This window comes from Mustelus asterias, chromosome 1, assembly GCF_964213995.1.
Source record: "Mustelus asterias chromosome 1, sMusAst1.hap1.1, whole genome shotgun sequence".
Taxonomy (NCBI): Eukaryota; Metazoa; Chordata; class Chondrichthyes; order Carcharhiniformes; family Triakidae; genus Mustelus; species Mustelus asterias.
In genome coordinates, this window is record NC_135801.1 from 85,539,087 (window position 1) to 85,552,066 (window position 12,980).

Below are 12,980 nucleotides of genomic sequence, written 5' to 3' on the forward strand. Positions count from 1 at the left end.
CAGTGCTTCCTCCAAGTGTTGTTCAACATAGAAGAATACAGATTCATCAGCCGAAGGAGGACAGTACGTGGTAACCAGTAAGAGGTTTCCTCACCCATGTTTAACCTGAAGTCATGAGACTTCATGGGGTCCAGAGTCAATATTAAGGACTCCCAGAGCAATTCCCTCCTGACTGTATACCACTGTGCTGCCACCTCTGCTGGGTCTGTCCTGCCAATGGGACAGGACATATCCAGGGAAGGTAACGGTGGTGTTATAAGATATGATTCCATGAGAATGACTATGTTAGGCTGTTGCTTGACTAGTCTGAGACAGCTCTCCCAATTTTGGCATTAGCCCCCAGATGTTAGTAAGGAGGATTTTGCAGGGTCAACAGGGCTGTTTGTTTTGCTGGTCTTTTCTGGTGCCTAGGTTAATGCCAGGTGGTCCATCTGGTTTCATTTCTTTGTTGAGACTTTGTAGCAATTGTTACAACTGAGTGGCTTGCTAGGCCATTTCAGAGGGCAGTCGAGTCAACCACATTGCTGTGGCTCTGGAGTCACCTGTAGACCAGACCATGTAAAGACAGCAGATTCCCTTCCCTAAAGGACATTAGTGAAATGTCCTTTAGGGAAGAGTGCAATGATAAAAGCCAGAAGAGCTCTCTAGCCAGTGATCACTGTCCTTGGGCTCGAGACAATTCAATCAATTCTTAAGTGTATTTGGAAAAGCCCACTGACATTCCTGGTTCACACTTGATATCATGCATGCTTTGTGCATGAACCATATTAAGTATAAGATCCTGTCTCAGTGCATGAATACTTGAGTCTGAGGAGATATGTTGGCATGCTGTACATAATCACCCTTTTCAGATTTGCTTCATTTAATTCTTGAACTGCACCAAAACCACCAACCTGACAAGATTCTTCTATTGGATTATTGACTTTTCTAATTGGTCCCAACTCCTGGACCAAAGTCTGTTTAGAAGATAATGGTCTCTCCCTGGAGATATGTTACTCACACAACAGTGGATGGCACCAGCCAACAGCAGTAATGCTTATCACAATTCCCAAAATTCTTTAAATGACAGTTGTCTTGATTTTCCCAATCTTCTAAAAAATGTGGTTTATTCATCTCTATTTGATCCCCAAATCAATTTCTTGCCCATTTCCCAGTGAGCCACCCCTTGTGTAGTCAGCATAATTTGCTGGTTAACACATGGCCTCCTGCAAAGCCCCTCTTCAACTAAGTTCTGATTTTAATGTTCCATTTTGTTTGATAGGTCTATCTCTTGTGTAATATTTTGACTCTGCAGTGAGTTGTTACAATTTTTGCTAATTACAAATCTTTCAACAATATGAAACAATGGCATCAGCCAAGTTTGCTTTCATTTTCCCTTACTTAATTTGTTTTTTTGGGCTAACTGCTTATCTTCTGATTGTTTTTCACTTCCTTTCTAATTGCGTTCCTTATTTTAAATTCAAACTAGTTAGTCTCAAACACAAGGGTCCTTTTGTCATACTTGATGCTGCATCCATTTTATGATCATGTTGTAAGCCTCAAGCCTCAACATTCTCTACAACCTTATGGAACAATTCTAACAGTTGTTTAGATACCGAGTCAATTTCCTATAACATTGAATAATTGCAGCAAATTCTTGTTGGAATATGTACCCATCTTGCTGTAGTTGAGACCAGAAATAGAACTTGAAATTTTTTAACATTGCTGATGAATCTGACATTTTAAGCAATGCTATGTTTCATTAATGAAATTGTCATGGTTTGTATTAGATTCACAGGGAGAGATACCATTTAAAAACAATCAATAATTGAAAGAGGGCGAGACTAAAGTGCAGGGTAAACACCATTGGTTGGACCCAATGACCTGTTTCGGTGCCAAATATCCCATCTAATCCCATGGAACAAAAAACAGAAAATGATGGAAAGACTTAGCAGATCTGGCAGCATCCGTGGAGAGAGAAACAGTTCATGTTTCAGGTCTGCGATTTTTCAATATATTTCATATTTCTGGTATTGCATTCAGCCAGAATACAATCTGGTATTCCTGCTGTGACCCATTTCCAAATTAATTTCCATATTTTAAATTCCATGCACTCTCATTTTTACAAAAGAAAATAGCACATTTCAAGGACTGGCTGTCACTTTGATCAAAGCATAGTACCCCAAGGCAGAATTTAAATAACACAAATTGCCTCTAAGCAATAACCATGGTTTTGTATTTTATATTTAAGGATTCAATTAGCAATTTAATCTAACATTAGCTTTGTTGCACATATAATAGATGGATTGTGCACAAACCATGAGAAGGATTGATGGACAATTTGGATTTTTCTATCTATGTCTGTGTTTCTATGTTCAAACGCCAAAATGTTCTCGATGTCAATTTTTCAAAAGTCTGACAGCATTGAAAAAGTTTGAAAAACCACCAGTTTCTTTCCCCTTTTACATGCCCACTTACTCAATTTTGAGCATTGCAGTGATTTTATGAATACATCAATCAAAACAAACTTGTTTTACATTATAGACAATTTAGGAAGCATTCAGCACCCAAATGGTCTTGTGTCTCATTCATTTGGTTCACTGAATATCAATTGCACCTAATGGAATAACACAGCGGACTTCACTTACAAACTAACCATACACAGCTGAATTTTTAAAGCATTAAAAATTTATTAGGTACTTTTCTGATCATCTGGAGAAAGTCTGAGGCAACAATTGTGCAGTACAGATTTCTAAAGCAAAGAAATAACATGTACAATATACAGTAGCTGCACTTACATCAATTTAGATCACAATTTTCCAAGAATTTTTGTCACTGTACAGAAATATTCTCTAGTTGTCATTGAGTGTCTCTTGATTCAACTCAATACAACTTCATAGATCTGGACTTAAACAAAAAAAAGCTGCATATAGGGCTTTACAGAAATAGAAATAAGGCTGTTGCCTCTGGAATGTTGAAACATACGAGGTTAAGCTCCAGAGATTAGGTTAACAAGTGCTTTTCACGTGCAATTCGTTTTCTGCTAAAGCTTTCCAAACACAGTATATTAGATATGAACACTTAAGGTGAACTAGGATTGTGATATGAGGCCCAATGGGCAATAAAGAAATATTCCGCTCGATGCTAAGTTTCTACAGCAGCACCCTAGTCCCTGAAATTCTACGTGTCCTTCCCAAAAACAGCAATTTTTGTTCAGTTGTAGGTGATGGTCCACTGCTTCACACAAGCATCATGAGAAGTTGTCACCAGAGTATGTTCATCCAACCAAGCAACAGAGCTAATGTGATATAACCGATGGGTATCTAAGGAAAAAAACAAAATTTTATATACAAGTTCACGCAAGATTGGAGAGTTCTGCAAAAGAAAAAAATTAAGGCCGTATCATAGTCCACATTTATATTACAGAAAACAATCTGCAGTCCCACTTCAAGTCCATGACCTTAAAATTGTGTTTTGCAATTTTCAATTTAGGGTAGGACAGTTGATAGCGAAAACAAAATCACATTAAAAAGCAATTAGTTGCTGGAGCAATGTTCAGGATTACAAAACAGACATACTTCATCATTACACAAATTTAAAAATTGAATTGTCTTCTAAATGTTCCTCTTGTATATTGTTACAAGTCAAAATTTAAAACTTGAGGTACCAGGTCACCTGCATTTAGTACAATTCAGATTTTGTCCGAATCCAACTGTCTGCCTTCACCAAATTGTACATTTTAGATTGCAAACTTCACCACAAAAGTACCACCTTTCAACAAAGGCATAGAGTAACCCATTCTGCTAAGTAACTAACTGGTAGAACCTTAGGGTGGGGATGGATTTTATTCATGGATATCTGACAAGTGTTCAACCCATAACACAGGTTTGCATAGCCTTTAGACAATATGGATAGCTTTCACCTATGATTATTATGAAATTATGGTTTGGTGATGGTTCAAATTTTTGATTGGTTAGTCAACACATGCTTGGTCATAATGTCTTGCATGGCGAGTTCTGGCAGTTTCAACTCATATCCTAGGTGGTCTTACGGCACAGTGGCAGCACCCTGGACTAGAAGCTCCAGGTTCAAATCCAATGCCAGGACTTGTGGGCGACGGAAGGATCATTCATAACATGGTTCAACAGGCTGAGAATCCTTCCACCACTTCTCCACTATTCCTCGAAGGGACAAATCTGCGCATGAAGATACACTTAAAGCCCAGATCATCTCACTGATCTACAGTGCAAATACACTGCTTGGGAATGATATCTGATGTGAGATGCAAAAATAAATCAGTAAACATTGCAATAAATGCTTTCTTCAGGTGGAGTTAAAATCCACCGTTGTTACAAAGTGCATCTAATGTTCTATTCTTTGTCATGACTGATAGAGGCGTTGGAGATAAAGGCGTAGGAAATGTAATTGTTAAAATGATAACATCCATTACACCATTGCAAACCGCTCATAACCATTAAAAAGGCACACTTTATAGTTCACTACAAATACCTGGTATTTTGAATAATTTATTTCGATCATTCAGGGTCCAGATAAAGACTAATCCATCCATCCCACCGGTTGCAAAATGTTGATTGTCTGGAGACCATGATATGCAGAGAACTTTGGCGTGATGTCCATAGTAGGTATCTCCCTCCTGTTAAAATAGACATTGTTAAAATACGGTTTCTTGCCTCCCATAATAGAATACTTTTATATAACTTGATTGTGCACCTGGTCATTGGACCTGAACTAATACCAGAATTTACTTTGTTATGGAACATAGGGCAATACTATATTGTTTTTGAATTTCCTTTCCACATCATTCCAGATCTTCTAAAGCATGGCCTTGCTCTATGGAGTCAAACTGTTACTGGAGTGTCAGATTCTCTAAGAATGGCAGCATATAAAAGTCACAAAAACAGAATCAACTGGGTATCCGACAGCCTGAAAACTTTCAAATGCAAAACTACTGAAGTTACTGAGAAATTGCACAGGTAGTCATCATTTTTCCTTTATGGTGTATACACACTGTAGAGACATTCTATTTGAGAAAGCGCGTTGACGAGGCTGCCTCAGCTGGGTATAACTGTTTGCAAATGGCCTTCTCAAGAGAGAAGGTATTTTCCCAATTAATTGGATGAAAGTTTTATCCACTGGGTGCACAAGATCAATCAATAAGTTGAGGGAGCATGTCTCATAACTTACAGCGCAGTTCCAACTTGGCAAAGGGCAAGTACCTCTAATCCTCACCATTGCTGGAGCCAATTTTTGCTCGACTGAGAATTCAGAGATCTAATCTGCTTTCATCTCGCATTCACCAGGAATATTGCTGCAGATTTCCATCATCAAAAATTCAACATGAATTATTAAAATCAAATGTGATTTTTGTCCTGTGCTCATTCCTCAATCTCCTCCTGGAAGTGTCATTATACTCAATATGGATGCATATGTGCTATCTGCCTTCCCTTACTTTGCCGGAGTATTCTTCTTGTGCAAGTGCAGATGGCAAATGTCAGAAGGCTTTACAACTGAGCCTGAACTAGGTAACACTGTCTAACAAGTGCGACTGTTAGATGCTTTCTGGAATTGAGGAAGGACAGGAAAATAAGTTTAAAAATGTATAAATGGACTGGACATGAAGCCTTTGTGGGAGAGTTTGAAGCGATAACCAAACAACTAGGGAAGTAGAGAGCGTTTTAAAGTAAAGAGTGGGGATGAGGGCTCAGTTGCTTAGAAAATTAAGTCAAAGTTATAATAGGAGTGCAGGTTAGTGATCAGTCTGACTGTTGACAGAAAACTACAAATAGAGACAGATCATAAACATTATTTTACACCAAGGACTCATACAAAAGCCCTAACTAGGTGGGGGAAGTGTTCCAAGAACAGAAGGTTTTAAAAAAATCAGGGGTATACGAGGATGCAGTGGCACAGGATAATGAGGGGGAACTTGATTGTCAATGTGACAGGCCAGGGCAGGAAATAAACAAAAATATATAGCACAGAGCAAATCCAGAGTTGTAAACAGTTGTTAAAAATTAACAAAGCTGAATGTTCTTTATCTGAATGCACAAAGCATTTGCAACAAGATAGGGGAACTGATAGCACAGATTGCAATGACGAGTATGATGCACTGGGTATTACAGAAACATGGTTGCAGGGGTGATCAGGACTGGGTGCTCAACATTCCAGGGTATACAATGTTCCAGAAAGGAAAGGAGGATGGGTAGCATTGTTAATCAAAGAAGGTTTCAGAGCAGTGCTGAGTCATGATATAAATGCAGGAGAGAGTGATGTATCATTGGTTTGGGTTGAAATTGTGAATAGCAGGTGAAGGAAGAAAGGGTGGGAGTAGTCTTAGACCCCTAAATGTGATCTCTCAAGAAGTCAGTATAAATGGGGAAATGGCAAGGGCACATTTGAAGGAAACTGCAATTATGATGCGAGACTTTAGTCTGCATGTTGATTGGGCGAACCAAACCAGCAATAGAATAATTTGTGAAATGCATCAGGGATTGCTTTTTAGAGCAGTACGTTGTGGAAGCTACCTGGGAACTGGCTATTTTAAATTTGGTTTTGTGTAATGGAGGATGATTAATAAGGGCTCTTGTCGTCAAGGATCCCCTAGAGGATACAATATGATAGAATTCCAGATACAGTTTGATGGTGAACGCCATAGGCCCATAACCAGAGTCTTCAACTTAAGGGTTAGGGTTAGGAGTTGTCCAAGGTGAATTGGGTATACAAACATTTAAAAAAAAAAGTTTATTAGTGTCACAAGTAGGCTTACATTAACACGGCAATGAAGAAAATCCCCGAGTTGCCACACTCCGGCACCTGTTCGGGTTCACAGGGTGAATTTACCATAGCCAATGCACCTAACCAACACATCTTTCGGACTGTGGGAAGAAACTGGAGGAAACCACTCTGCCACCGTGCTGCCATCTACAAGTCAGTAGTTTCCTCCGGGTGCTCCTGTTCCCTCCTACATTGCAAGGATGTGCGGGTTAGGTGATTGACCATGCTAAATTTCCTCTTAGTATCTGGAGACTAGCAGGATAAATATGTAGGGCTATAGGGCTTGGGTGGGATTTTTGTCAGTGCAGGCCGAATGGCCTCATTCTGCATTGTGGGATTCGACCTCTCCTGAACAAGGCTGGTGAAATAACCGCAAACAAAGAAATGGTGGATATGTTAAAGAAAATATTTGCATCAGTCTTCACCATGGAAGACAAATGTTGTTAAGATATCAGATAGGTCGATTTCAAATAACATGGTAGAACTTACAAAAATCCCAAGCACAAGGGATAGAGTATATAGAGATCGGTGAAGGGGCTAAAGGCAGACAAGTCAACAGGACTCAATGAACAGCAAGCTAGGGTTTCAATGCAAGTGGTTGCAGGGACAGTGGACCCATTGGTTGAAATATTTCATAACTTGCTAGATTCCAGGATGGAACAAGGAGGTCGGAAAACAGCCAATGTGGCTCCCTTATTCAAGAAGGGAGAAAGCAGAAGGCAGGGAACTATAGGCCAGTTAGTTTAACATCTATTATTGGCAAGATGCTGGAGTCAATATCAAAGAGAAAATAGCTAATCATTTAGGAAAACTGAATATAAATCAAACTTAGTCAACATGGTTTTATGACAGGTAAATCATATTTGCCAAGTTTGCTTGAATTCTTTGAGGATGTAACGGAGAGTAGATAGAGAACCTGTGGATGTAGTTATTTAGATTTCCAAAAGGCATTTGACAAGGTGCCACACAAGAGACTGGTACATATAGTAAACGCTCATGGAATTGGAGCAAGTGTGTTAGCATGGGTTGAAAGCTGGCTGGAATAAATGGGCCATTTTCAGAGCGGAAAGATGTAATTAATGGAGTACCACAGGAATTAGTTCTTGGCCTGTAATTGTTCACTATTTACATGAATGATACGAAGATAGATGGAAGGGCATGTTGTGATGAGGATATTGTGATTCTGCAATGGGATATAGATAGAATTGATTAAAAAAATCTGGCAAATGGAATTTAATGTGGGGAAGTGTGAAGTCATACACTTTGGTAGGAGGAATCAAAAGGCAGATTATCTAATTGGAGAGAGAAGTACAAAAGGATCTAGTGTACTAGTCCATGAATCACTAAAAGCTAGTCAGCAGTCCAACAAGTCATTAAAAAGGCAACAGCCGAATGGCTTACTCCCTCTGATAATTCATGTGTTTGTATGTACTGTTTTTCTGTTTCTGTTAACATGCTTTGTGGATCTGTAGGAGGGTAGTGAAGCAGGTGGAATATAGTGCAGGACAGATGGAGTGACCAAATACTGAACACATCTTACAGAAGGTGAAGGATGAAGGCTGGCACAGAATCTTAGAAAGAAAAATATGGGTAAACTTTCAGTGGCAATGGTGAAGAGGCAAACAATTTGAGACTTAGACAGAACGCGGTGTTTAAAACTCAACACTAGGTTAAACATGATACCAGGGTTTTGCACATCTCAGTTGAGGATGAGCATATGAAACAATCTTACAAAGACTAAATGTTGAAGCAGAGCATTCTATAGCAAGAAAAAAAATCTAACTTTATGGAGATCTAATGCACATAGAAAACCTAATCAAAATTTAGTCTGTTCAAGATGTGTCAGTTCTAAAATTATTGCAGAAATAAAATCACCTTATATCCATCTGCAACAATAAATACTTGTATGGCTTTATTTGAAGAACAGACAGCCAGGGTCGCACCATCAGGTGAGTAAGCCATGGCAAGCGGTTCTGCCGATTGCCCTGAAGTTAAAACACAATCTTTTTGCAGTGTAGTTCCTTGAACAGAATACAGGTGCACTTTTGAATCCTGATAGCAAAGAAAAACATGTACAACAGTTTGAAAATTATGAATTATACAATAGTTTCCTGCAAGGGAAAAAGGGCAGAAAGCAGTAATACTGAATTTGCAAATGTCAGACCCTTGCTTTTTAAAGAAAATTCATACATCCTATTGCAACACGACACTTTTCTTGAGATGCACATTTATGAATGAATATTATTTTAAATGATCTGCTCAATTATCAAAGTTAAACTTTAGAACCAACTTCAATAGTCTTGAGAACTTTAAAACTAACTCAATCATGCTGGTTTACACCAGAAAATTAAAATTAATTTGCAACCAGAAATCGAATATTTCAAGAGAACACTAACATTGAAAATTAAAGTGTCTATTTTAACAAAATGTCATGGTAAAATTAAGTGAACTTCTATTACAAGCATATTACTCCAATTTTAACAGAATTAGTATATTTTTATATACTTGACAGTATCCATGTTCATTGGCAATGCATATATAATGAACATTTTGGCACAATTACAGTTCAATTAAACAAGTAAAGACATGTCTTACGTTTCCTCCCACAGCCACAGTAGTTCCTCCAGGATGAACTGCTAAGCATCGTGGCTCATAATCAAGGTTCTCAATCATAAAAACTTTCTTCTTGTTCTTCAGCAGTACAATCTGAACAGATGAATATATTTATTACATTTTTGCACAAGTTCTTGGTCACAGTTTAAGAATTAATACAGATTTCAGAGTCAAAGTTAATTGATTGCTTTTAATTTAACCAATTAGAAATTATTAGCTAACAAATTTGCTTTTAGAACATAGAACATTACAGCGCAGTACAGGCCCTTCGGCCCTCGATGTTGCGTCGACCAGTGAAACCCATCTAAAGCCCCTCTAATCTACACTATTCCAATATCATCCATATGTTTATCCAATAACCATTTGAATGCTCTTAATGTTGACAAGTCCACTACTGCTGCAGGCAGGGCATTCCACACCCTTACTACTCTGAGTAAAGAACCTACCTCTAACATCTGTCCTATATCTCTCACCCCTCAATTTAAAGCTATTTCTCCTCGTGCTAGCCATCACCATCGAGGAAAAAGGCTCTCACTATCCACCCTATCTAATCCTCTGATCATCTTGTGTGCCTCTATTAAGTCACCTCTTAACCTTCTCTCTACCGAAAATAACCTCAAGTCCCTCAGCCTTTCCTCATTACGATCTTCCCACCATACCAGGCAACATCCTGGTAAATCTCCTCTGCACCCTTTCCAATGCTTCTACATCTTTCCTATAATGCGGCGACCAGAACTGTACGCAATACTCCAAGTGCGGCCGCACCAGAGTTTTGTACAGTTGCAGCATGACCTCCTGGCTCCGAAACTCAATCCCTCTACCAATAAAAGTTAACACACCGTACGCCTTCTTAACAACCCTATCAACCTCGGTGCCAATGTTCAGGGATCTATGCACATGGACACCCAGGTCCCTCTGTTCATCCACACTACCAAGTATCTTACCATTAGCCCAGTCCTCTGAATTCCTGTTACTCCTTCCAAAGTGAATCACCTCACACTTTTCCGCATTAAACTCCATTTGCCACCTCTCAGCCCAGCTCTGCAGCTTATCTATGTCCCTCTGTAACCTGCCATTTCCCTCTGCACTGTCTGCATTTGCCATTGAACTGGAGGCAGAATAAAATTGTGATGAGTAGCGTCCATTATACATCTTGTGAAGGTGTGAAAGTCACAAATGTGGCCCTGTGCTCCATATTCCACTATCCATTATTTAGTTTGGATTTTGTGCTTTGATGAGTCCTATAGTTTAAAATAAACTAAAAATTTACACTTAAGCACAAAATGCTATTATCCATTACAAGCACAATTAAGACAAGGTTAACCAATAAAACCATTACTTAGATGTAAAACTACACATTATCCACAAGTAGACAATATTCAAAAAAATTACCTGCCCAATGCAAATGACCACTGTAAGGCCACCAGGACCAACACCAACATCCTTGGGTTGGCTATCCAACTTCATTGTGTCTTGGGCACTATAAACAATAGTCAGTGAAAATACTAAATAGATAGAACATGTATAGCAATATTGTTAACATTAGACAGAGTGATAACACAAATTACTGAGCGCAAAATTTGATAGCTCCTGAAACATCAGCACAGGGATCACGAAATTGCAACTAACCCATGTTTATTGATTGCGATGCAGGCACCGCTCCAACTTTGTACTGCTTATTCATTTCAATGATTTTAGCAACCATCCAGTGCTGACTATGCTGCTGATTGCCTGGACACACCAGCCGAAGGATAATATCTGAGTGGTTATCACTACCTAAAGTTAGTATAAAAACAAAATATGCAGCAGGTCTGGCAGCATCAATGGAGAGTGGTCTGTGCTCTTTCATTAGAATTGGGAAAAGTTAAAAATCGATTCCAGTTTTAGCAAGTTGAGGGGGGGGGGGGCGGGAAGAATGACAAAAGGGAATGTCTATGATAGGTTGGGAGGCAGAAAGTGATAAAAGGTTTCATGGCACCCAGTCAAACAATGAGGAGCTTTTCCTCGAGCTCGTGTTCACCTTCATTGGAACACTAGCAGTCCTGACAGAAAGATCAGAGTGGAAGCAAGATGGAAAATTAAAATGACAGGAAACTGGAAGTCCAGGATCACACATGCAGACTGGATGGAGGTATTCAGCAAAGCGGTCACCCAGCCTGCATTTGGCCTCTCCAGTGTAAAGATGACCATAATATGAGCAGTGGATACAATGTTTAAATTCAAATAAGTATATTTCTGTTGGAGGGAATGAGGTAAAAGAGGTGCTTGTGTTCCCTGCACTTGCATGGAAAGGGAAGAGGTGGTAAAGTGACTTAAGGGATGGACTAGTGTGACAGATGGAATAATTTTTCAGAAAATGAAAGTGGAGGACGGGGGAAGATGGGCTTCGTGGTGACATTACGCTAGAGGTGACACGTGACAGAAGTGTCCTGTTGAACACAGAAGCTGGTTTGGGTGAAATGTGAGGATGGGAGAACTCTATTGTGGTTCTGGGAAGAAAGGGCAAGAGCAGAAGTGCAGGAAAAAGAATGTGTGATGGAAAGCCCCGTCAACCATGGCAGGTGACAATTGTCAATTAAATAAAAAAGGAAGGTGTATTGAAGAAGTTCATCTAAAACAGATGTGACAGAGTTAGGAAAACTCTAGGAAACAAGGCTCGAGAAGTAAACGTGGGATTACTGTAAATATCGGTCAATAACCCATCCCCAAATAAAGACAAAATGCAAGAAAGGGGAGAGTTAAAGCAACTTAAAGCTAGCATGCACTTCTTAAAGGGTACGTTGCTAGAGCGGGTGCTGGTAATCATGTAGAAGTGAGTATGACCTCGGAAACACTGAAGAATAGCACATGGGAGAGAGTGGGTTCAAAGGTTCTTGAATGCTGCACTGGAGGCCTTGGAGAGGAAAACTGGGGCAAGGATGCCCTGAAGGCATATGTTCAGAAGGCAGTGGAAGCAGATCGCTATAGAGTCAATACCCTAATGATCTAGACACTGCTAGTAGTTTAATGACTGCACACATTGCTTAATTTAATATATACCTACCAGTCAGTTACTTTAAGATGCATACATGTTTTTAAAATCAAAATGAAAACCTTAAAATAACTGCACAGTACAAGATAGGCAAAAGGAAATTAAAAGTAACATTTTGGTTGAGAACACAACATATGAAATAAGAGCAGGAGTAGGCCATCTGGCCCCTTGAACCTGCTCTGCCACTAAATAAGATCATGGTTTATCCTTTCATGGACTCAGCTCCACTTAACCACCCACTCAACATAACCCTTAAATCCTTTACTGTTCAAAAATGTATCTATCCTCGCCTTAAAAATATTCAATGAGGGAGCCTCAACTGCTTCACTGGGAGGGAAAAGAAGCCATATGATGGCTACATCGCCTAATATGTTGCAAGACACCAGACAAATTTCTTCACTCTTGCAGATCAAGGTGGAGACAGAAGCTAACCAGAGGGGTTTATTAGAGGCTTTCACAGCTAAACATCCATCGAGGAGAAAGTACATTGTTGAGACAATTATTTGCCGAGGCCGTGGCCAGCAAAGGAGCTGAAACTGAAGGAGGCCACATTATACCTCAT

At 39.4% G+C, this 12,980-nt stretch overlaps 1 protein-coding gene across 1 annotated transcript in view; it reads right to left on the minus strand.

Annotated features, from left to right (window-relative positions):
• Positions 1 to 2,647: 2,647 nt before the first annotated feature.
• The window catches only part of wdr1 (WD repeat domain 1), a 55,306-nt gene continuing 44,973 nt past the window's right edge, over positions 2,648 to 12,980 (minus strand). Inside the window, exons 11-15 of the mRNA XM_078214845.1 lie at positions 10,780 to 10,867; positions 9,370 to 9,480; positions 8,650 to 8,826; positions 4,489 to 4,633; positions 2,648 to 3,302 (exon numbers count right to left, since the gene is read on the minus strand). Coding sequence (XP_078070971.1) covers positions 3,193 to 3,302; positions 4,489 to 4,633; positions 8,650 to 8,826; positions 9,370 to 9,480; positions 10,780 to 10,867 — 631 coding nt within the window. The 3' untranslated portion in view covers positions 2,648 to 3,192. The remainder of the gene's footprint in view (positions 3,303 to 4,488; positions 4,634 to 8,649; positions 8,827 to 9,369; positions 9,481 to 10,779; positions 10,868 to 12,980) is intronic.